Source organism: Poecile atricapillus, chromosome 6 (assembly GCF_030490865.1).
Source record: "Poecile atricapillus isolate bPoeAtr1 chromosome 6, bPoeAtr1.hap1, whole genome shotgun sequence".
NCBI classification, from domain to species: domain Eukaryota; kingdom Metazoa; phylum Chordata; class Aves; order Passeriformes; family Paridae; genus Poecile; species Poecile atricapillus.
Window position 1 is genome coordinate 23784685 of NC_081254.1, and position 25528 is coordinate 23810212.

Genomic DNA, 25528 nt, shown 5'->3' on the forward strand with positions numbered 1-25528 from the left:
AGCTCTTGCTCTTAGGAGTACTCTAATCCCAAGGCTTTGTGCAAAAGAATGACAGTCAGGAATGTTCATAAAAAACCAGCCTTTTTGAGGCTGAACTCAATACTGTCCATATGGGCTGAGCACTCTCTGATGAGAATGAGCATTACATGAGCAGTGAGCAGTACATGCCAGCTGAGGACTGAAGTGATGTGCCTCCTTGCAGGCTCTTCACACTGGGAAACATCTCCACACGTGCAGAGGAATCTGATTCCAGAGAATTTTGCGGTTCCCACTACAATAAATGTGAATTTTACATACAGCAGGTAAACTTTCTGGATCACTTTCACAATCTTTGGTGCATAAACTCTGCTAAAGTCTATCCTGTGGGTGTTTAAACTTGGTGTTTAAACATGAAAAAAGACTTTGTTCTTGAACCTCTTGTTAATAGGCAGTCTGATTTTTCAAAGTACAGAACAATGTTTCCACAGCCTGTTATGAGAAAACCCTGTGTTCTCTATGGGGAAAATGTCAAACACTGTAATTATGTCAACCTTCGAAATGACATCTCTGTAATACTTCCCCGACTCATGAATTAATTTCTCAAAAGGCTTAGACAGGCTGCTTAATTTGGAGAAGACCTGAAAGGTGGAAGTTTAGAATTCTGTTTTCAGAACTGCACTTTGTGAACAGGCTTAAGAAATTCTTCAATTGTCTCCAATAACAATGAAAATGTTGAAAAAGTAGCTTTTTTCATACCAGATTGGAAAGACTTCAAAGATTGGGGGAATGCTTGCAAAACAAGAGAAAAATGCCCTAACTCTTACTGTGATCCATTCCTACGATCCTGCCTCTTCTCAGTTTCTCATTCACACAGTTTTCCTAGGTTTGCTTCCAGAACAGTTCCAAATATGCTCTGGTTTTGTCAGCTGAATCTCCTCAGCCCTAATTACCTCATAAGCATCCGCTGAATGTATGCTACTTTTGCAAATAATTACTCCTTATGCACATAAACCAAACCCAAAAACCCAACAAAACCCACACCTATGTTGACTGGAATAATACGACAAATTGTGACAAAACAGGAAAGGAGCTGCTTATGATTTTATGTTGATTTAACCTGCTTTTAGGATTACAATTAGAAGTGCTAAGAATATTTATTAATCCATTTCATGTTAATTGGGAAGTATCATAGTTAGATTTAAGAATTTTATTTGTGTTTCTTTGGCAGATTTGAGGAAATTACTATTGACAAAGCAGTCTAAGTGGGGAAAGGAAATGTTGTATACAATTACAGTAATATCCATCACTATTGAATTTCTATTGTGTTCTAAGAAAAATGAAAGGAAGAATAGAGGACAATGTATGCCAAAACATATTTAGCAAATTTTGAAATTCATTGTTGCTATTGGATATTTTTGTCATCTCCTGAAGAGTTATTACTCAGATACAGAGGTCTCTGCATTGGTCATAACATACACACACGTCATCCTGAAAAATTAAAATATTGCTCTACAACTCTGTTCACACAAGAGCATAAATACACAGTATTTAAGAAGCAAATACTTATCATTAGATATACCAAATCTTCAAAGTATATAAATTAATGATTTTACTCTAAAATAGAAAATCATATTGCAGAGTTCAGGACCCTAGAGGGCTTTGGACACCTCCAAAAGAAACTAGAGTGTTACCAGCTCTCTTCCTCCTATAGAAAACAGAAGAAAATACAAAATAGAGGACTAGTCTAAACACACAGTACATGAAGTAAAAGGCAGGAATAGAACATGGGAGTAAGTTCACAGTATTTTACTCCCACCTCTAGGGCATACTACTCAAAACCTGATCAGAAAAAGATAATGCTCCATTATGTCTTACTCTATTCCTATTCCAACCTCAAGCAAAGTGAAAGTGTGAGGCCACGTGAAGGAAGGAGCTTGTAGCTCCTTTCCAACCCAACCTCCAAAATGTACTTTCTTTCTCATTGACATCACTTGAACAACTGTCACAGAGAGAAATCAAATGGCTCTACATGACTCCTCTCACTTGAAGTATGCTCATGCTTATTAATTATCAATCGTAGTTGATAAATCCTTGATTGCTGCCTTTCTAAAAAAAGGACTCTAGAAAACCTTTATTTTAACCCTTTTATGTTACTTAGGCATAAATAACTTCTATGAAAGCACCTTACAAAACCTTGTCTCACTATTTAAAAAGGTGATAAATCAGAATAAGTAATGGATAGCTAGATTGACTGAAGCTTCTGTTTCAACTTAATCAACAGCAGGATGTACACAATTCTGATGGTAAGGTAAAGCTTCAGTGCTGCTTTTTAGTTTACAGTTACTACTTCAGTTTTCTGCAGTTACCCCAAACCATAATAATCTATTATGAATATTTGTTGTTTAACAGATTAAAGAATTACACATTGATGACATGTATCATGATATGGTAGATAATTTCATTAGCTCTACACCATATGCCAGGTATTTCGAATTTGCTCATGGTTTGTTAGTATTTTAAAATATATTAGGCATTTAGATATGAATTAATAAGATACACATAGGCACTTTATACTTTTCATTTTATAAATTAATAATGATGCAGAACAATGAAGTATTTTTCATTTCTGGTATGCAAACTGAACTGCCCACAAAAAGTTTCTATGAAATAAAATAATCTTTGACTTTACACCACAAAACAGTGATTAAGAAATAATACTTGAATGAAAATGGTTGGATATAATGAAGCTACAAAAATTTTCCGTTATCTATTTAGAAAGACAGTGGTTGGAAAACTGATTTGTGTGTGTACATATTTATATATGTATGTTTTAAAATTACTTGTCATCTTTTTCCTTAAAAGTTAAAACTATAAGAAACATATCCCATTGTTTGCTAACACAGAAATTGCAAAGCAAGGGTGAGTCTAAGATTCTACTTTCTTGTCTTGCACAGATAAAACTGGAAGATGCACACATGAAATAAAGCAAAGTCAAATCCTCATAACCAAACACAAGGCCTAAAGCAAAATCACATACCAGATACAAAACCTCCAGTAAAAAGTGCCTCAGTTGCCTTTACAGTTGTAGAAAAATCCATCTCCTACATCTTATCAGCGATGAATGGGCTTTACAAACCAAAAATTAACTGCAGCCCTTGTGTTAGTATTCAAGTTTCCAAACAAAAAGAAACTGTGGAACTGTTTGCTTGAAAACAGTTAATTAACATTTAGTGACTACTCAAAGTTTAAGAACGACAGGCTGAACTCAAGCAGTTGAAGAAGGAGGAAGCCATTTTGGGTGTGGCACCTGCAAAGTCAACAGGTGCTTTCTTTAATTAATTTAGAAAAACATCCTCAAAGCAAAATTATGATTCACATTCTGGGAAACAAGAGGCTGGGGGAAAAGGGAACTCACAGGAGCTGTAGAAAATGAGGTATATTTGATGTCATCAAATCTGAGGAAGAGCTCTTAAATTCAGAACAATTCTATAATGGGTGAAAAAATGTTCAACTAAGTCTCAGGCAAATCAGTTCTTACAAAGTGGACGATAATATCTGCATTTAACTCGTGGGCACCACAGCTTTGTGCTATGATTGGCTGCCATCTGGGCTCCATCTGACAGCAGCAGATTGGTATTCTCTGCACACGTCCTCGCAATTCCTGTCGCCTGTGTTTGCTGTCCCTTACACATACACACAATACATTATTTACTCAACTATAAACATTTCTGTAATGCACACAAGCAGCATCTACAGCGCAATCATGCATCAGCATTCAAGAGCAATCTAGTATTAATAGGACACATACCAAATCTTTTTACAACTGGTTTATAAGAAATATTTTTAAGGGTGCAAACATTCTCTAAAGCTTAGAAACCTTACAATTTCTAGTTTGCTTTCCTTTAGTCCCTGAATAATTACAGTCCATTATTGTATGCGTAACATTTTTTCTTTCATGAAGATAACTTTCTGTTAAGCAGGTTAGTTAAATAACTGCAATGGGAAGTGTAAGTGTGCCTGAGAACAGAGCAAAGCAGCTGATGTGTTAGCACTGCACAGCAATATTTTTCTTCACAAACAGCAATTTCATAAGTAGGTTGTCAGCATTGGTGTACAAACCAAAACTCCTACAGAATCAACAAGGGTAGCTCAGTCCATAGTTAAAAGAGCAGAAGATGTTATTCCTCTCCATTTATTAAATGATTCAACATTGCGGTATGCCTGCAACTAATTAGTATGATCAACACAGTGCAGGGCAGGAACAAAAGCAGACCAGCCTCTGAGATGTGCTGATGTAAAAGCACACAGGAGTATACATTTTTAAACCCTGTCCTATAATTTATAACCATTATGTACTAATCATTCCTTGATGGAACTTTCATTTATAAGACTGAAGTTAATGTCATTTCTGATTAGGCCTGCCTCAGGATATTAAAACTGACCATCAGGTTTATTCACTTACTAGCAGTTAAGTAACTTACTTTCTTTTAGACTGTTTTGTACTAAACATTATAAAAACCTAGAAGGTCAGCTACTGACAAGTCAGAATGAAACAGATGCACGTATAAAGAACATAAATGTATGGCAAAAGAGAGAGAAAAACAGGTATATTTGCTAAGTCATATACTTACCATTAGCACTGCAAAGTTACTGAAGTGTGTACTCTGAATGGTGGTAATATTGCCTGCAGAACTAATTATGTGGCACCCTTCTCCCCACCAGCCTCCATGTCCATCCAGAAGGTCAAAATCCCAGAAGGCTGCAATGGGGTCTATACCCCGTGCAAAGTGCCTCAATCCTATAGTTAGAGGGCTGGTGAGGTTTCCAAAACTGCACCCATCTGCAAAAGGAACAAACTGAATCAGAGAGACGGAGTGAAAACCCTTTAGTGATGAATGCTCTGTAAAGAGATCAGATACTCTAAACTACGGGGAAAAAAGCCAGTGGATGTAAAATCTTAATGGTCAAAATCAAACGTAGTGCTCACATCGGAGAAGTTTGCAAAGGTATAAATAAATCTGAACATTTCAATCACATATTGTGACAAAATGATCTAATCATTCCCCACATAAGAGATCTTTTTTATTGTTTCATATTCTTCAGTTATGACCAGTATTACACTGTTGCCCATGTAATTGCAGAAACAGCTCAGTTTCACGGCATGATTAACAGCTGAGACAATTCTGCACTTTGAAAGTCACATTCAAACATTTAAAAATGTTAATAGAAATGAGAGCACTACTCAGTATCAGACAGAATTAGCAGAATTGCACGGGTGAGTAATTAATCAAAATAATGACTCACTAGCACAAACAATGTATGTTATTTGGACAAAAGTGTTTAACAACACCTGTTTTACATCCATCGCATCAGAAAGTATACTGCTGAGTATTGATACATGCAACAGGGCACTACTCCCACTCCAAAAGCCTTATTTTTACCTGTGTCTAGGACATTAACATTGCAATTAAAAGAGTAAAAGAAGGTTCCTTCTGACAGCTTTAAGAAGCAAGCATCTGTAACAACACAGTCACCAAACAGCAGCCCAGAATTTGCATTCTAATTGTAGTGCAAGGGCATTTCTTTATTTGCAGGACGATGTGAATAAAATCGTGCAGATAGGAACAATTGCAAACATTGTACTAAAGACAGAGACTGTTTCCAGCCTCTCAGCACACTGCATACTCTGCCCCTCTATTCTCTACACAATCAAGTATACCGTAGCTCTTAGATTAAAGAAAATAATGCATAACAGCTTCTCACCTATTTTAGCAAAAACAGCTGGTGTGGCAACCGTCCTACGTTTCCCATCATCTGCGAGATTCGATGAGTTTCCTGTGCTGGGAAAGAGTTTTCCATTCCGAAAGACAATAAACTGTAGCTTGCAAGTAGAGTTATCAACAGATTGCCAGGCTGAAGACTGAGAGAAGACAGACTGTGGCAAATGAACTGAAGCTACTGCTACAGCGTTCTGTACAATGAGAAAAAAAAAGAAACATTTAAAATGCAAATCACAACAGGGTTGCTTTCATGATGTTTTAAACTCCTGTACAAGAAATGTATGCTGCCTTCCTTTTCCAACAGACTGGAAGCAACCAAAGAAGCACGGGCTGTAACCATGGGAATAGGATCGGTACAGTGCATATTAAAAGGGAAAACGTTTTGATTGAATGTGAGAGTCTATATGGTCAAGCTCCCTGCTGCAGAGGTGAGAATGGTTCTTACCGTGCCTGCTAGAGGGTCCATCAACACTGCAGATCTGATTTAAAGAGACAACCTCTACCAGGTTTTCTCCTTCACTTAAAATAGAATCAGACAACTTACATTAAAACATTTCTCCGAAAGGGTACTTAAAGAGTATAAAAAATAATTTTTTATTAAAATAAATTACATCTGCAGAGAACTGCAAGTGCAGTAAACAACACAGTTTAGGAATATGTTTTTCTTGCTTCATATAAGGAAAATCAGTTAACTATGTTTTAGTCATGCAGGATTAAAAAATATTACAAACACTAATGTGAAAGAAGAAAACAAGACAACACTGGGAGAAAATGAATGAAGACTGTCAGATCACTATAATGGCTTTGAGTCGTGTGTTATATACCCTTTTACAAGCAGATAAATCCCCTACAGCAGAGCTATAAAATACACCAAACATTGTATTCTGAGGACTTCACTCATCAAGCATTTTTTTTCCTGCCAAAGTAGCAAACTAATCATTAAAGACTGAGATATTTACAAGGAATAACAAATGATGAGCAATGGGAAAATAAACAGGGAGTCTGTCCTGAGCCTTGATGTGAAAAGTGTATGTATTTAAAAACAAACAAACTACAAAATGTTCTAATTTGCATTTCCCCCAAGGGCAGAGTATGGCTCTGTGCACATAATTTACATAGATTACCACAGTTTGCTCATAGCACATGTGCTCTACCTATTTCAGAAGTAAAACAATGATCTTCACAACCATTTAATCAAACATGACATCAATATACATCCATGTGCTGGGAGAAATACACATGTGAGAGATAAAAGGGGTAACAGAGATCAGCGAACTAAAATGAGAAGCATCTAGTGACCACACAGTAAATATGGAAGAAAGGCATGAGTAGTCTGTGATGTTATTTGGATGCTTAAATAAAAATACAAAGACTTGTGTACACCATTTTCTTTATACCATGTATATTTGAGGAAGGTTTTCAGATTTTAACAGTAAAAATGCAGAAACATCCTTTTTAAAGTAAGTATTCAATCTAGGCGATGCTGCTCATTAAAAGTACTCAAGAAAAAAAGAACAAATAGCAACAGAACATTTCTACATTAGAATTTTAAATTATTATGAAGGCTTTAATTGGTATTAACTGAGCTAAACATCAAGAACTCATCCTGAGATTGTTTCCACTGTCTAATTCAGTAAAGCTGTTATAATTGGCTTTATCTCATGCTTCTGAAAAAGACATATTTTACTCTATGATATCCCAAATATCTGCATATGCTGAACCTCTGATGATACCATTTTGGCCTTAAAATTACTATGAAAAAGTATGCACAGGGTTCTTAAAAAGTGTAATTTATCAAGCCTCAGACCACTATTGAGGATTTATGTGGAGACATAGAGAAGTGTAAGAGAAGTTACAGTGTGATTAACTTTACATTTATACAGGATTTTTATTATTATTCTGTGCTGGAAAAAGCAACAATGATGACATATTAAATTACACTAATTACTCATTATACACAAAAAGAGAAAGCTAGAAGCATATGAATAAGCTTATGATAATGAAACCAACAGCTAAAGGCACTGGGTTAAGCAACAATGTGCTATGACTTGACAAAAGCAGCCCTGCACAAACCAGAGAAAACAACAGGTTTATAGCACTTTTGCTAAGAGGGGAAATCATCTAATTTATTGTGGTTCCCTAATTGCTTCTCCATTGGGACTTACTGGTACTAATAGGAAAAAGTAATGGTGTAGACAGAGCTTGCCAGTGGGACTGGGGAGGAGGAGAAGCTGCTCCCACCTGCAGCACAGGGAGCTGGGACTGGGACAGGACAGGGGCAGGACAGAGCTGGGACAGGGGCAGGACAGGGCTGGGACCGGACAGGGATGGGACAGGACAGGGCTGGGACAGGACAGGGACAGGACAGAGCTGGGACAGGGGCAGGGCAGGGCTGGGACAGGACAGGGATGGGGCAGGACAGGGCTGGGACAGGACAGAGCTGGGACAGGACAGGGATGGGGCAGGACAGGGCTGGGACAGGACAGAGCTGGGACAGGACAGGGATGGGGCAGGACAGGGCTGGGACAGGACAGGGATGGGGCAGGACAGGGCTGGGACAGGACAGGGATGGGGCAGGACAGGGCTGGGACAGGACAAGCTGGGACAGGGGACAGGACAGGGCTGGGACAGGGGCAGGACAGGGTTGGGACAGGACAGGGCTGGGACAGGACAGGGCTGGGACAGGGGCACGACAGGGCTGGGACAGGACAGGGCTGGGACAGGGGCAGGACAGGGCTGGGACAGGACAGGGCTGGGACAGGACAAGGCTGGGGCAGTCCTGGGCTGTACCCAGCCCTCTGTTCCTCACCAGCACCATCTCTTCCCACGGAGAGCCTCAGCACAGCAAGCAGGGAGGAACCTGCCCGTGGTGCCCCAAGATTCCAGCTCCCCATCACAGGGGCAAGGTCAAATGCAGGGAAGAAAAGCTGCACTCAGCCCACAAATGGAATTAGTGTGGACTGGTTGCACTGCTCGGGCTGACTGAGCAAGTCTCAAACATGCAGCAACATCAAATTGTTTACTTGACAAAAAGACACATTTACAGAAAACGTTTTTCTGATCAGACTTCAGGAGAGCATTTTTCTCTTGTTATCTCTTGTCTGTGCAAAGTGAATATGAATACCCATAACACAAACTATTCCATAAACTTCACTAAATAATTGCCTACAGTCACTTCCTGGAGTACAATTTTATTGTGAATACTGCTCACTTATGCTACCTGTTACTTCAATTTTTTGGAAGTAACCAGGCGGTCTGGTGGAGTGAAGAGCAACAGGGAACAGGGTTTTCCTTAACTGGACAGATGTACACATAAATTCAAACTACTTGCTGCACATCAAATATTTACTTAGAGATTCCTCAAAATTAAACATCCAACTGTCTGCTACAGCAATATGCCTGCCAACAAGATCTTGTGGTAGGATATTAATGAAAAATGCACATAGTGAGAAGGCCCACACATTCACAATGCTGTTTAAAAACATGAATAAATACATTATTTTTATCTAAGATGTGTGAGAATTTTCAATAGTATTACTCATTATTCACATGAGAGGGATGATCTGAGCACTGAGGTAGTTCCTATTATTGTGGTCGAGGATGGAGGGAACCTGACTGAAGGTTCAGCCTTGTATTCTGCTAATCTGTTGAGGTGAAGTGTAGGTCAGTTACTCACTCTTACCTCAGTTTCCCTCTCACTCAAGTGAGATAAAAATGATGGCATTTATTTTGCCCTGTAAGATGCTCCAGAGTTCAGAGATGAAAAACAATACGGAACACATCCTACTGAAACAGCAACATCAAGTTTTGAGGGAATTACTTTGCTTCAAATGTTTCAAAATGCACATGAATCATCTCATTTTTAATTTTTTATTTGGGCACCATATCATCACATCACATAGGAAGTACAATTTCTGAGCATGGTAGTGGCAAAAAGCTGCCTGCACCTCTGAGAAGAGAGAAAGAGCAATACAGACCCACCACAGGAGCCGCAGCTTCACAAGGCCAGGCCAGCACTGGCATCTCACATTTTCCTGGAGAAGCTTACAGTTTGTGTCAGCAATTCACCAGTCAGGATTTAGACATTCTGTGAGTGTTTGCAAAACAGAATGTCAATAATCCCATCATGACTCCATTTCACTTTTAGTCCTATTAACTGGATTGTACTGGCATTGATTAGAAAAAGGGAATCCTGAACACAGTGCAGATTTTTACAAGAAACATTTTTCTTCTGGAAAATGCCTGTATTTTAAAATTAAAGCTATTCACAGACATCCACCCACTTGCACATAAATATGATAGAAATAATACAAATTTCAAACCCTCTAAAGTGTCTTCCATGTCATCTGCCCAGATATCTGAAAATCTGCTGTGTGACCTGCAGCCAGAGAAAGAGGGCTTATCAGCTCTAAAACAGCTTTTAGGATTTTCTGGGAGGCCTCCTAGAACTCCTGGCTCCTAGGACTTCTTGGAACCTGGTCAACTTTCCAAAAACCAGAATGAAAAGTTGTTTTAAACACTTTGAATCATAATTAGGATCGTACAGTTTTATAAGTACTTTTGAAGTTCTGAGTTTTGTTTCCATTTTTGACCTAATTTTTTTGTGTGTGTGTGTATGTGTGTGTGCATGTGTAATTTTTCAAAATATCTGGGGCACCAAAACAGAATCAATGAATCCAGCTGTATTTTAAAAGTTTTAAATTTGATTGAAAAATCTTATTCTAAAGCGGAAATGGTCCTCAGGATATGGAGAGCTACGGATGCTTGGCATTCTTGAAACTCATGCATGTGTTACCCTTATTAAAAATGTTTTAAGGGAAAAATGAAAGATTTAAAGTGAAGTTTTTCCCTAGGCAGTTTTATTCTGGTAGCAGTCCATTCCTTATAATCAATGCTAGCATTTACAAGGAGGTTTTAAGTGTTTAGGAAAGACAGTCTCTTGCCTTAGGTGACTTTGTGATATGTTGGCCCTTCTACTTTCATAATTCCTTTAAGAAACCTGCTCCCATTCACTTTTGAAGCTTTGCTTTCCTGTTAAAGTGTTCTACTTATCTAAAATTTAGCATAATACTGAGAGACCACACTCATTACCAAAAAATCATTATCAAGAAACCTACTTGGTTTCTGTGGAATGACAAAAATCAAGTTATTTTCAGTAACTCTTCCTTGTGTATGCCTTGCTACTAAATTGATTTTTGAGTTCAGGCACAGTATTTCTATTTAAGATAAAATATATTTCATGGGAAACCATCCAATTCTTAGTCCACAGAACAGTCATAAGGTATATTTTTCCAGTCAGCAATTTCCTTAACTTAAAAACCAGCACCTTAACAACAGGTCAGAAGAAGTCTGGAGGGAAAAAAAAAAAAAAAAAAAAAAAGAGTAAACTAAGTCACCCAAAACCGGAGGAGAACTGGGAAAGCAGCTTCACTGTTTCCAGATTTCAAAGAATCTGACAAGGAGGTGTAGAGATTCAGATGCAAGACACCATATATTAAATTATTAAAGATACAAGGGTGCTGCCAAAATTGGCACAAGCTATATAAAGTTCCAGTAAAAAAAAGTAGAAACTAAGCTTTATAGGTAATAGCTGTATTATTAAATATGTACTGAGTTAACAGTGTAGTCATCATAATAAAATCAAGCAAATAAATTATTTATACGTATATAACAGATTTTATTCAGTCCCTCAAATAAGACATCAGATTGTTAGAGGCGATGGAAGATTTCAGTTTGTGGTTTATGTTAAAGGTTTAGTTGCTAACAAACAAAAAGAGGTACAATTGGTTTTTTCAGCTGTCTGTCCTGGTAGATATTTAAACAACACTCCTTTGGAATTATCTCAGCACAAAATATATGAGATAAGGACAGGCATTTGGCCCAGTGCTTTGAGGCTTTAGGTAGTCTGTGCATGAGTTCTGATCTCTTTTTGTGGTATGAAAAGTATCAACAAAAAGTCCCCAAAATTTAGACCAGATGGGAAAATGCCAATTACAGGATTTGTAAAAATAATTGAAATAATGCCAGTTTGAAAATGCTTATATAAGGCAAGCAACCTGCCAGGTGCTAAAAGAAACAGGACTGTGTCTTTATTTTTTACTGGGATGATACCAAGAAAGGGAAGTAGGAGATCCCCAGCCATGCTAACCAACCTACATCATCTTGCTACTAATTTGTCACAGTTTAACTGCGCTTTCCAGGGTGCTGTTTCAACACAAGTCTGGAAAGGCTCAGGGATGACTAGCAGGTGAAAAGAAAAGTTTATATAGATTCCCAGGATGAAATGAAGCAGTACTTCCAAAAATGCAACATAAAATCACCTGGCTACTGAGATGAAATTTCGAAGCATGTTGGGATTATTATGTGATAAAGTCATTATGTAGTGATTCTGCAGTGCACATCCATTTCAATATCTGGAGAACTAACTAGAGAGTCCGAGACATCTTTGTTCAAGCCAGGCATAAAAGGTGGTTTGATGCACAGTGAAAATGTGCCATCAATAAGAAATATATGCAAATTGCATTAAAAGACACACACACAAAAAAAATCTTAATTTTTGAAATTCTCCCTAATTAATAATAAAAAGCTTTCTGGAGTCATGCTATAGAAACAGATTTAGCAAACAGTACTGATATTTTAGAAAAGCTGATAATGTAAAATAATCAGGAAATCTGATTGTCAGTAGCCCTTTTCCAATAAAAATAAAAACCAAAAGTCTCCACATTAGGATTTTATATTTCATATTTGAATATCTTGCAGACTTTCTAAGAAAATGAAAATAGGTGCAAATCTACAAGCAACAACTGACCTGTTAATGAGCTATTGTGAAGGAACAGTGACCAAAAAAAAAAAAAAAAAACCAAAAAAAGATATTGAAGAAAAAGAACATGAGAAGAGAGACAGAGTAGGTTTACCAAAGGTAAATAATGCTAGACCCAAATGATAATTCTCCTTGATAACTATTTTTCCAGACAGGGAAATACAATTCACTTGATTTCTTTTGAGACATTAAGAACTAGTAGCAATTAGTTTCAGGTGAACAAGGAACAAGCTACAGTTGATAATACAATTTACTTTGAAAGGAGAAGACAGTTTGGAGTGAATATATCCAAAGTTTATGTGAAAATCAGCTTAAAGACTTTCAATTTTTATTTGATGACCTTCAAACAAAGAGGAATGTCATCTAAGACAATGTTCTAAATCATGTTTTACATATTTATAATGAGATTGTCTCTTATAAGCTGGTGAAACAGGCCACTTTGGAAAGCAAAAGATAAGGATAAGGATGTGAAAGCACTGGTTGATCACAGGATGACTCAGAGCCACTATGATTTAACAATTAAAAAAAGACGACAAATACAATCCAGAACTTACAGGATGACTCATTTCCATGTAAATATTCTGATTTTAAAGGCCTAATCAGAAAAATAATACACAATTTTGATCAACTAGGCTGAGGAAAAGTCAGTCCAGAATAGAAGCGATGTAGAGGATGGTTATTAGGGTCACCCTTAGAACAAATAATTTCTTTCACAAGTGAAGAATAAAGGAGCTTAGCTTCATTAGCCGGGCAAAATGAAAGTCATGGCCAGCATGAGCACAAGGACAAAAAGGACATTAGCCAAGAGCAAAAATGGAGACTTAAAATATGCAAATATTTCCTAGTCTTTCTAACAGAGAGGGTGGGATACTTTTCAGGCAATATGGACACAAAAAATTATCTACTCTTGAGAGAACATTTGAAAGCTCTATGACAGAATTACAAAATGAAGTGAGAAAGGTTTGATTTCTTTTTCTGCTTTACCCAAAGTGTTTAAAATTCTTTCAGAGAACTCATGAATTTCTTGATTAAAGGAATTTTAGAACTTTCTACTTACATTCCCAATATACAGCTAATAGAGCTCACAAAAATCTCACTGAGAAGAAAGAGTTAAAAAAACGATACAGACTTGGTAGGGGGAAAGTGTCATAAAAAAAAAAGGGTGAAAGTTATATTATTATTTTCTTGAGGAACAAATATTTTGAAAACATGCTGGACACATGTAAAAGCTGCAGGGAACAATCTTTTTCAGGCAGCACTACATGACTGCTTCAATTCAGGGTCCACAGCTGACTTGCCATATTGCAAAAAGTTGTACCACACAATGCATAAAATTCACCTTCCTGGGAATTTAAGATTCTTTAAGGGTGGCCTCTGAGTTTTCAACTAAAATTTATTGGGGTTTTGGGGAAGATCACTGAAGTCTTTCAGGATTTTAGACGCACTTCAACATTCACACTATGAGCTGTGGATCTACAGAGACTCACTGCAGCTTCATTTTTAAAAAGGATGGCTTCTGGCAGTGCACTCTACAGGAAAACTCATCCTGTCAGGAGTTTGGTTCACTGGGCCTTTCAGGGGTGTATTAGCTCCCAGAAATGCTGCATTTTCCTCTAAGCAGCCTATGATGAAGGAGTATTTTTCCTTTTTATTTAGAAGTTCAATTAATCTTCAGGCATTAAATGTATGGGGTTTTTTTCAGGAAAGATCATTAAAATATTCAAGTTTATTACATTGATTTTTAGTTGCTGCAGATGCACTCAGAGGATAGGATGGACTTCTAAACTGCTAGAATTTTAAAATATAAGGACAATAAAAAATTTCCTGATCTCTCTGTGTGGAAATTTCAGCCACGTAATTGCAAAGCTATCTCCATGGATCTTAGGAGGTACATCATAATTATACAGAATACCTAACTAACCAAAATATCTTCTACAGCTCATTGACCACCAAATTCAATTAGACATAACTATTACCAGTTTAGAAAAATGAATTATGTGAATTCTAACTTAACTGGCGTAGATAAGCTTTTTGCTATGATAACTTTTAATTTATTTTTTTAACTAGGTGAATTGTGTTAATGTAGGTTTCATAAGAGTATTTCTGCATAGCTTAATAATAATAATTTATAATAAAATATTATGAATGAGAACAAAGAGAATATTTCTCAACAGTCAGACACAAAGTGTTACCAAAATTATTTCTAAAGCTGGAGAAGCACAATTTGATTAAAAGGAGATGGGCTACTTTGTGGCTTCCATGCATGAAAAAATTTACTTGGTTCTAAACAAAATTCATACGCATTTTAGTAGAGTGCAGTACATACCATTACAGATATTACAATTTTTCTAAAGACTGATACAATTTGTAGATACATTTATGAGTAGAGAGTGATGCAACCATTAGGTAATACAGTAATTCAAAACTGAATTCAATGACTGAATATTGCAATTATTTAATCATACAAGATGATAGGACTTCTGATTTCACTGATGTGATATTCACACTTAACTAAGTCAGATAAATATCAAGTTCATCTAGTAATGTTAGTGGAAAGGTAGTGAAAAAGCTTAGTTCAGAAATTTTTAATAAACTATTTTGATATAATTTCCCTGAGGCAAAGTGAGCTTCTACATTGCCTATGATGTACAGAAGTCCAAATGTTTTTCTGATGCTGCCTTTTCATAAAGATGACTGCAATGAAATGCTGACATTGCTGCTTGATGACTACTGAAACATTGTCCCTCTCTGATACTGGAGGAAAGCTGAAACTCCTGAAAATTATTTGTACATTTTGAATCTTTTAAGAAGTGAATTCAAAATTTCCAGACCATGAAATGACTCAATATTTTGATTTTGAATCATTTGGATATTATCACCAAGAATGATCTCTGTTGCCTATACTCACTAAACAATTCAGACCCAGCATTACTCTTGCAAGCTGTAACTTAGGCAAGGCACAAATTTTTAGAAGCAGATGCAAGATCACTACATTCCTCTGCTTTGTTATATAAAGACAGTTAAATATGTGAAAAAGAAAAGCAGAAGATGCCTTTTCCTTTAGTTTCTTTTTATGCACAGTCACACCTCCCTTTTCTCTGTTACAGGATACAAGTTCACTATCCTCACAACAGTCAAGCAATTACATCTCTTCAAGAGGAGCAAATATGATTTCTTCCTTTCTGTCCCAAAACTAATTTTTCCATTTTGAAAAACTGATATATTTTTATTTCTAAGTTGCTAAAACAATAATTTGCTTTCTGAGTTTCAGCCATGTAGTCAATTTATCAGGACAGCCAGAAAGCACGTGCCATAAAAAGAAATGTGAAAAAAGGAAGTGAATACAGCGACATCAGCAAGAGAGAGGTTCTGTGTCACAGACGTATTTGCATTTGGATGAAAGTGCTCAGGAGCCTTGAGCTGCATGGAGCTAAACTGGATGTGTGTCAGTGATGGCAAGTGACATTTTCAGAGAATTCTTGTAACTGAGATGTCGAGTGTGAAGGAGAAGACGCACTCCACTACTGCCACGCCTGAAGCTGCTACTCCCTAAAGCTGCCATGCAGAATCCTGTACCCTGCTCTCTAAGTCTCACACACATTTTCAGGATTCAGTGTGGACACAAAATACAAGATATTGAGCTCAGTGTAACAATGAAATGTTAGTCAAAATTCCACTTCTGAAATTCAGTTCTGGGCAAATACCATGCATGCTGATACATCCACAGGCCTATCGTCTGTAGTTCATGTGAAAATCTGTGGTGTTGGTCCTTTGGTTCAGCCAGAAAACATTCAGAACCAAAGAGATCACTTTTACCTCCAGCTGAATCCCGTGTACTCTCATTGTTCTCATCACAGACCACTAGTTTATCTGGACACACTTCTGTTCTAATGAGAGCTTAGGGACTATCTACCTTGATTGATTCTACTATATTTTTCTGAGTTTTTTCACAGAATTATGGGAAAATCAAAAATATTTGCTAGCATTATCCATAGTAAAATCCAAATCCAATCACAATGGAAATGAAGCCTGAGTGAACCAGATCTCCTCCAACCTACTGATCATTTTATACAGTCCTGTTAGTTTAAGAAGGCTGGAAGAAACTTACCTCTTATTTGTTAACCTTTTACAGATGCTAAGAAAGCACCTAGGCATCTGTACATTTTTTTTGCTTGTTACCACATAATTATGACTTGACATAGTCTATGTAATTTTCGTTCTAAAAGCTGACTGAATTAAAATATTAATCCTCCAGTCAAATCAAGTTTCGTAGCTCAGCTGCTTGTGAAATAGTGATGATGTTCCCCTGATTAAGACTTTAAAATATTGCACACATTATCAGTACTTGTCACCTCTCATCACTTGAAAACTCCTAGTTTAAATTGGGTGAGGATGGTGTAGTATTTCTGGGGCAGTATCCACTCCATCACTCTCAGTCAAGCGAGTCCCTTGGATTTCAGACACCAAAGGTCACTTGATACTCCTTACACAGTGACTGAATCCAGGTGAGGTCTGAACTAAGCCCAGGAGGAGAATCTCCTCATTCCCATTCAGTGACTGTTGAGGATGAAGATTCCTAATACAATGCAAGAGATTTGTGATATAAGACATTCCTTTAAATACTCAGATAGGTGCTAACCCAGCTAAAGTTACATGGGGTGAGACTTGTGTAGTAATGACTAAGAACTCAGCTCAGTCTTCTCTCTCCATTTCTTAGATCAAACAAGAGGGAAAAATAACTATCTTAATTCTTCCAAATATAAAGCTGCCTTCAGTTTTCAGTGTACTACAGGACTTAATGGGAAAATATAGCCTTTTTGTCTTGCTCATGGCTTTTGAATTAATAGAAGTGTTCAAGTATGAGTGCTGCAGGGCCTGCATACTGAAAAAGCAACAGCAACACGTTCATTAAAAATACTGGTGTATATTCCATGAAGTGTTCACTTTTAAAGTCTTGTAAATTAATTATATAAGCAGCAAATTTGCAATTTAATCAGTAGAAAAATGAATTGGTTTACAATGTTACATTGCAAGTAATCACAATGGTTTGACTATTCTTGGTCTTTCCCTCTTGCTCTACTGATTTTCTAATCTTTTTCTATAAAGGTCAATTCTGCTGGCATCGGTATATTTAATGTGTTCAAAAATTTGTACCACAGGCCTTTATTTTAAAGGACTTTATTTTACCAGTCAGGCACATCAACAGTGGGTATAATTCAGAGATTCTCAAGGACTTCCACTGGCACATTTGATGGATTTTTTTAAAGTGTGTTATCATTCTTGCTGAATCACTTCCAGTCTCCTATTAAACTGATATGCCTTTATTTTGGGCAGTAGAAATATTCATTTTCTAACATAAAAACTTAATATGTTCACCATTTAACTACCTTTTCCTTCTGGACTCCCCAGTTTTACTTCCTGCATTAAATCGGATGGGAGTACTTTGGTGAATCCTTCACATGCACTTCTGGACTTTTACCACTGCTACACCAGATGCTGACATGAGTACCTGAGAGTATGAATTAATTATTTAGAGCAAGGATCTGAAAGAAATGTGCTCAAGTATGAAAAGGGGGAAAAAAAAAATCAATATAGAAAAAAGCTGAATCTCTCATGCCAAGTGAAGGACTAACATCGTGTACAAAATTATTAACTAATATTATTAGCTGAAAGACAGTGTATTTTTTTAAAAACTGGCAGAGTCCCAAACTGTCTATCTCAGCAATGAGAAATATTTTTATTATCAGGGGTTCTGAGTCCTGGAAGCTGTATATATCCACAACGATATGGAGACACTGCTGCCAAGGGCACAGACTCTACTAGAATTTGTATTCTCATTCTTCTCCATTATCTAGCATAAAGAAAAAGTGGTTTTATAGTAATTATGAGGGTCCAGAAAAGAATAATTAGCAAACTAATGAATGGATTTGGATCCTGTTTCCCCAACTACACCTACAGTTACTATCTTTTGTTTCTTTCACATAGGACACATTAACTGAAAAGCAAAGGTCTTAAGCACAGCATTAAGTGAATATCTCATCTTTAACAAAATGAAATAATTTCAGTTAATCTCCTATTTTCTTCCAGAAATAAACACAAAAATAAAAATTTATTGGCTATGTTGTGCTCTTCTGCCATCCCAGAGTTTTATGTTACAGCATTTCTTCAATTGACACACATTAAAAATGCAGTGACATCGGGAAACAAAATCATATTCACTGGTCACAGATATCTTACTATCTGTCTCTTAATTTTATCACCTTCTGGACTCTTTGAGGGCCACACCAAAAGGATATTCTCCATATCATTTTGATATCCTCTAGCTTTTTAGATACACTTATTTAAATGTCTTTGTTGAAAAGCAATAAGCCAAAAATGATGTAGTATATAGATCTGAACAAAGCATTTTTTAGTCTGTAACACCAACATGGAGAATTCAAGATACTTGTACTTGCTAAGCCATGGTCTATTCAACAACATTGTGTTAGCATTACTCACCAAGTGGAATTAAAAACTGCACTACAGTTACCATGACAACCAGCTGTCTCCCACATACAGCATCAGTTTGAATTTGTGCAGACCATTTCTAACAATGATTTAAGTCAACAAATTCAGCATTACCCTAAGGTAAAAATCTGGTTTAAGAACAAATAAATATTTTCAGTTTCATAATATTACTTAGCTCACTACATTAATTCCAAGTAGGACTTGAGAGATTTTCAGAGAGCTGCGGTGACTTTTCCTAGAAATTAAAGGTGAATAGTAATCTTCTGCTCAATACAAAGTTGAAGACCACTAAAATTCCTAATCCCCTGAACATGCAAGGAGAAGAGACACTGTAACATTCATAGAAGAGCTTGTGAAGAAAATGCATTTGAATATTTATTTAATCATTTTCTAAAATTTACATTTGAATGATGCTGTTGATTACCTTGGGTAGTACCACTAACATCATCAGTGTATGCTCACTATACAGATTCTTTCTAGAAAAGAAAGCTTAACCCAGGTTCATCAAAAGTATAAACCAGCAATTCTCCACTGGGAAAATAACCTGAAACTCAGAATACCACTTCTGTGCTGGGGAATTCTAAAATAAATTCCCTTTCCAGTAAACTACCAGATTTGCCGGGCTTTGGTTGGTTGGTTGATTGGTTTTGCTTTTATTTTCAATAATCAGTTTACATGGAAAGAGAAGGCTCAGTTGCTTTTGAAACAGCCAAGTAACATAAAGTAACAGGAACACATTTGCAATGCCTGGTACAACTTCATAGAGCCGCATGTCTGGGCATCAGCAGGAAGGAGCCACATGGCTACTTCAGATCCTTCTGGTCGCCAAGCAATCTCGCAGTAATGGTCAGATTTGACTGTGGCTGTTTAGCCTGGAGAAAAGGAGGCTCTGGGGAGACCTTTCTGCTTTCTACAGCTACCTAAAAGGGGCTTGGTTGAAGAAGGTTGGTCTCTTCTCCCAAGCAATAGGTTACAGGATAAGGCAAAATGGCATCAACCGGGGGGGGGTTTAAATTGGATATCAGAAAAAATATCTTCACAGAAAGGGCTGTCAAGCACTGGAACAGGCTGCCCAGGGAAGTGGCAGAGTCACCATCCCTGGAGGCATTTAAGAGACATGTTAGGTGTGGCAATTAAAGACATGGTTTAGAAATGGAATTGGCAGTGCTTGCTTAATGGCTCAACTCAGTAATTTTAGAGCTCTTATCCAACCTAAATTATTCTATATTTCCATGATTGTCATTGGATGAACACATAATGGCAGTGATGAACAGATCTGCCTCAGAACAGTAGGATGCATAACTCTGAGGGAAAACAAGAACCTCCACAGCAACATAAAACACACCTATCAACTGTCCATTTGCACACTGGCAGTGGGGACAGAGAGGAATCTAAACACTTAAAAAAGGGTGGCTGAGCTATTAAAAATGTAATACAGAGTCAAGCTAAAGGTAACCAAGGAATAACACTGCTTTTTATATAAGCAACTAAAAATCATCAAAGGGAGAAAAAAGAGAGTCTGTATTTACTAAAGGTACTGTAAATGTTGCATACTGAACTACGCACATATTAATGACACATTCTACACTCACTCATTTTTCTGGGAGGAAGTGCCACAATTAAACATTACTGCAATTTTCCATTTGGTATATGGTATGGCACTTGTTGCATTACAGACCTTAAAAACACAGCAGGAAAGAAAACTGGTCAAATAAGCGTAATGCATTTAAAATCAAAACATTCAGAGGCTATAAGAAATCTGATGCTGTGAAAAACATTTTTAATCTGTGAATGAGTATTTTTGAATCCTAAGCCTCAGAAAAATATATACAGTAAAATGTTTTAGTTTTAATATAATGCTTTCAGTTTTAAATTTCATTTATGGGAGAATGCTGGTCAGAGGACAAAGTCATAAAAATAACTATAATGATAGAATAATTTAAAATAAGAATAAAAAAATAATCTTAGAGATTGAGGAAGGAAATAGCACAGAAATTCATTCAGCTCTGGATCACTGTGGACACATTTGTTATCAGTGATAGGCAACGTGAAATCAAGCACACACTGAAATCAAACCCTTCTTTAAGGTTACACTAAACTGAACTGCCAGGAACACTACATGCAAGAAAGAAAAAGAAATGGATTTTCTATATAGCGCTTCGATCTTCAACAATTGGAATGCATAATGTTTAAATGTTAAAACAGAAGATTTCAAGGGAGAAAAGAGGTAGAAAGCAAAAGAAGGAATAAAATATAACCTGGGGCTCCAAATTCACAAACTCAAGACAGGAACAATTACTTTTTTGCCAGCAAAAAGGCTGCACAGTCAAAGGCAAATGACAATGGAAAAACAATTTACTGAATTGTTACTGAATTTCAACAGATTTGTAATAACCCATTAACTCCTAGATTAAGCTGCGGTGTAATATCATAAAATAAAATACAAATTAAAAGTAAATCAAGATGATAATATAGGCAGATGTGAATAATTTTGCCCCGAAGCTGCATCCATATCCATGTGTCAAAGATGTCTTAATAGGGTTCAAGTAGCATTGCTAACATTAATAGATATTTTCTTGTTACATTTCAAAAAAGTATTTACAGCACAGTTAAAAAAAACAAACATATGGTTCTATGATTATAAGCTCAAGCAAAAGGTCTTTCAGATAGCAATTTAAAAAATAGGAAAAATTATTCAGTTTCACAACTGCATTCCTCTTAAATAAGTCTCAAAAATTTTTGAATACATTTGTCAGATATATGCCTCTTGAATACAGTTGACTTATGGGTGTGTCTGTATTTAAATTTTAGTTTAGCTTGGGAAAACTTGTCTGATGTTCTGAGATTATTTTCATTCTATCACACTCATATCTGAATGACAATTTTCCAATTTTCTGATGAGATCTCTACTGCCATGATTCCACAAAGCTCTCTCACAGTGCACAATGTGGGTTCCATTCTGATGAAACAGTCACAAAATGTAACTGATGAGTTTTAGACATAGGGAGTAGACAAGACCTAATCTGAGAAAACTTCAAATACACAATATTGCTGTTGGATTCCAAGTTATACTCCACAGATTTGGATCTGTTGCACTGCATTGCCTATTAAAGTAGGATTAAACAGTTCTCACTTTTTAAAATTCCTTCCTCCCTTCTGTGATTCAGGCCTCTCCTGCTTCTCTTCCTCTTAAGAGCAGTTGTTATCTGTCTATTCCTAAGCCTCAAAAACAACTAAAATGGAGCTCCCTCCTCTTCCCTGTGCTCTAACCCTCTTTTTCTTCTTTATAAAATTGTGGATAGCTCTGCCTGGACTCATTTCAGCCTGGACTATGGTGTAATCATTGCAGCTTACAACAGGTAACCTCACCTATTGTCTCATTAAAGGACAGCCAGCTGAACCAGAATTGAATGACTTCTTCAAATTAAAGGCAGTCCACAAACCTAAACTGAGATGAGAATCTCCATCTCTAGACATTAATTGCTATCAGTAAATCCCCTTGAAACAGATGTCAATCAGGCAATTAAAACCTAATGAAAAAGACAGGAGAAAGAAACAGGGAGAAGCAGGAAACAAGGACCCTGTGGTCCCCCAGATGGTTATAGGGACAGCTGATCTGACCTTGCAAATGGCTTTATCAGCACAATGGCATACTGCACAAAATCTTGTGCCTTACACATTCAGGTGACTAAAACAACATGAGCTCGGTTAAGAAAACTGTCCCCCCTTGTGGAGTCCTGAAATGTGCTGTAACTGCTTCATTTACCCAAATGTGGAAGAACTCACAAGGGGGAAGGGAAACCAGGCTTGCCACTTTCCAGAAGCAACACTGTGGTCTGGCTCTAAGGTATCTGCAGGACGGCATTTGGAAAGGCCGGGTTTAAAGCCGGAGCAGAACAAAAAAAGCAGCTTCACTCTGTTAACTCCTGAATCAGGTCTGCAAAAATCCAGGTACACAGCTCCACAAGAAGGAAATACCATTAATTTATTTGATTGATAAGGACAGGAAAGCTAATGACCGGCATGCCAGTATTTTTTCACCTTGTAGGAAAGTCCTAGGATTTGTTTCTGAGACCTAAGTGCACTTCAGCAACCCTTTTTAAACCCGAACGCTGAAGAAACTTGGGATGACTTGAATTTTTGTCATCACTCTATTTCCATCACTATTTTTATTGCAGTTTTGGCAAGCAGAGCTTTGGATTACACTGTTTTATCTAGAGAGGCTGGCATTTCCTCTTTGAATATAAATCTTCTAACAATAATATGTTGCTATTCCCATTGCCGATTAACTGCTGAAGGTAGACAGAGCAACTCAATTTTACAATCAGTCCCATATTCCTTAGAAACACCAACCTTTTTAATGTTTTAAAGTATGTATTTATTTGATCACATTTCAATCTAATCCTGAAATATATTTTCCTCTGAAGCAAGGGAAAGGCAGTAATTTAAAAATGAACATTTTGAAAGACATTTTGATGTCTGACTAGTTAGTGGATTGAATCAATGAACTGAAAAAATAAAAATTATTATTTTCTTCTGAGCAGTTAACCTCTTTTCAGATATACATAAAGGAATTGATACAATTTCATGGCATTTCCAGTCATACAGTGAAAATAAGATTTTCTGTTATAGAGATAATCAAATAGGATATATTTAAGATGTGGCTGACTGAAGCAATTAAGCCAATTCAGAGGTTGTGTTTTAGATAGGTGAGTACATAATGAACTGAGAGTTCCTGAGAGAAGTCCATAATTATATAAGGTGGGGAGAAGTGGACAGTAAAATTGAGTCTGCAAGCAAGAGTTGTTGTATATACCAATTTGAATATCTAAAGCATAACTTTTGAATTTATTATATTTGAGAATTTCACAGATGGTTTAGATCAGAATCTTACAAAGGTACAATGGGTTTTAAAAAGTGTGTGACTCTTTTCCCCCTGCTTAGGCTTCTATATCCATTTTTCATTCATGATTTTAAGAAAAGATACCAGAATTTGAAAGATGGTATATATATAAGGCATGTGCAATATGCATTTTGCAGTAACCTGATATCCTTCTGAAAATGTATCATAATCCTTAGTCCAATAATATAGTTGGATTTGCTCTGGCAGAGTCCACTTCAAACAAACCTTTAATTTTGTAGTTTGATGTATAGCACATGTCCTTTTTCTTGGGTGTGTAGGAGAGTTTGCAATTTCACACCATGAACATTAATTATCACTTGCTGTACGTACCTTGTAGAAACAAACCCATCTAACAAAACAAACAGAAGGAGTGCAAGTCAATATCTGCCTGTTTTTCTAAAGAAAGAGAGAACATGTACTCTTCATGCAGGAAATATTGATAAATGGCTCCTAAATAATATCAACAGTTCAAGAAAGAATGCAGCAGATCATCAGCCACTCAACTCTACACTGCTACATTAATTTACAGCAGGTCAGGGTGTGCTGCAGTCTTTTCTCTGCATCTCAGTGAACGTACAGGAGTTAGTAAGAATATTGCATGATTTCAAATCCAGACTCTGTGTTTTCACTTGTAATTCTCAGCAACAAGCAGGATTGTTTATCCTAAACATTGAAGGTCTTTCCTGGCTAATCGATGGAAAACTTAACACTGGTATTGAAAGAGGCAGATGCACTGAGTGTAGGCCAAAGTTTGTCTAAAATAGAATCATTTATTGTCGGAAACCAAATTTCTTCACTTTGACAAAGCAGTGATGGAGAGGATGTCTACATAAAGCATGACAGACTAGAGAACAGATTTATTATATTTGTTTCAAACCAGAAGAACCTCCAGTATGTGTCCTTTTGCTCACATGGTAAATGACCAATTGATTTTCTTGTGTCTGTTCAGCAGTAAATAACCTCATAAAGATGGCAAGGTAAGGGCAGACATCCAAAAAGCCCCAGTTTTGTGCAGCTATTTGTGTCTACCAGGTATCAAAGGCACACTGTGAGAAGCTGAAACAAATCAGGAGTGCAGGCTTCCTTTCATTACTGCACCAGGGTACAAACTGTCTCTAATACGATATAACTTGCCTTTGAAATTGCTTTTTCACAGATTTGAAAGGGTCATTTTCATGTAATTACACTCTGTCATATTTGATACACACATTAACTCTGCAAACCTCTGTACTGGCATTACATCAATTCACTACAGATCACACCAATGTGTGTGCAGTGTTAGAGGTTCAGCCCCTTTTCTAAATTCCTAGTCCCACCATCCTTTAGCTCCACAAGACAAACAACTGAAATTCATCACGAAACCCCCAGACACTTCGAATTTAAGTTGAGAGTTCAAACCCACAATTTTAAAGTCCTTTCTTAAAATCTGTGATCCTGACAGCAAACTACAGCTCACCAGCTCTTTAACAATGGACCAGTTAAAAGGGGAAACTGCTTCTATGCTTGCACATTGTCCCACAGTTCTCTGATTTTCTGAAA

At 36.8% G+C, this 25528-nt stretch overlaps 1 protein-coding gene across 1 annotated transcript in view; it reads right to left on the bottom strand.

Moving 5' to 3' along the window:
• The window catches only part of LOC131580129 (adhesion G protein-coupled receptor A3-like), a 261475-nt gene that overhangs the window by 44739 nt on the left and 191208 nt on the right, over nucleotides 1-25528 (bottom strand). The window contains exons 13-14 of the mRNA XM_058840923.1: nucleotides 5743-5950; nucleotides 4611-4819 (exon numbers count right to left, since the gene is read on the bottom strand). Coding sequence (XP_058696906.1) covers nucleotides 4611-4819; nucleotides 5743-5950 — 417 coding nt within the window. The remainder of the gene's footprint in view (nucleotides 1-4610; nucleotides 4820-5742; nucleotides 5951-25528) is intronic.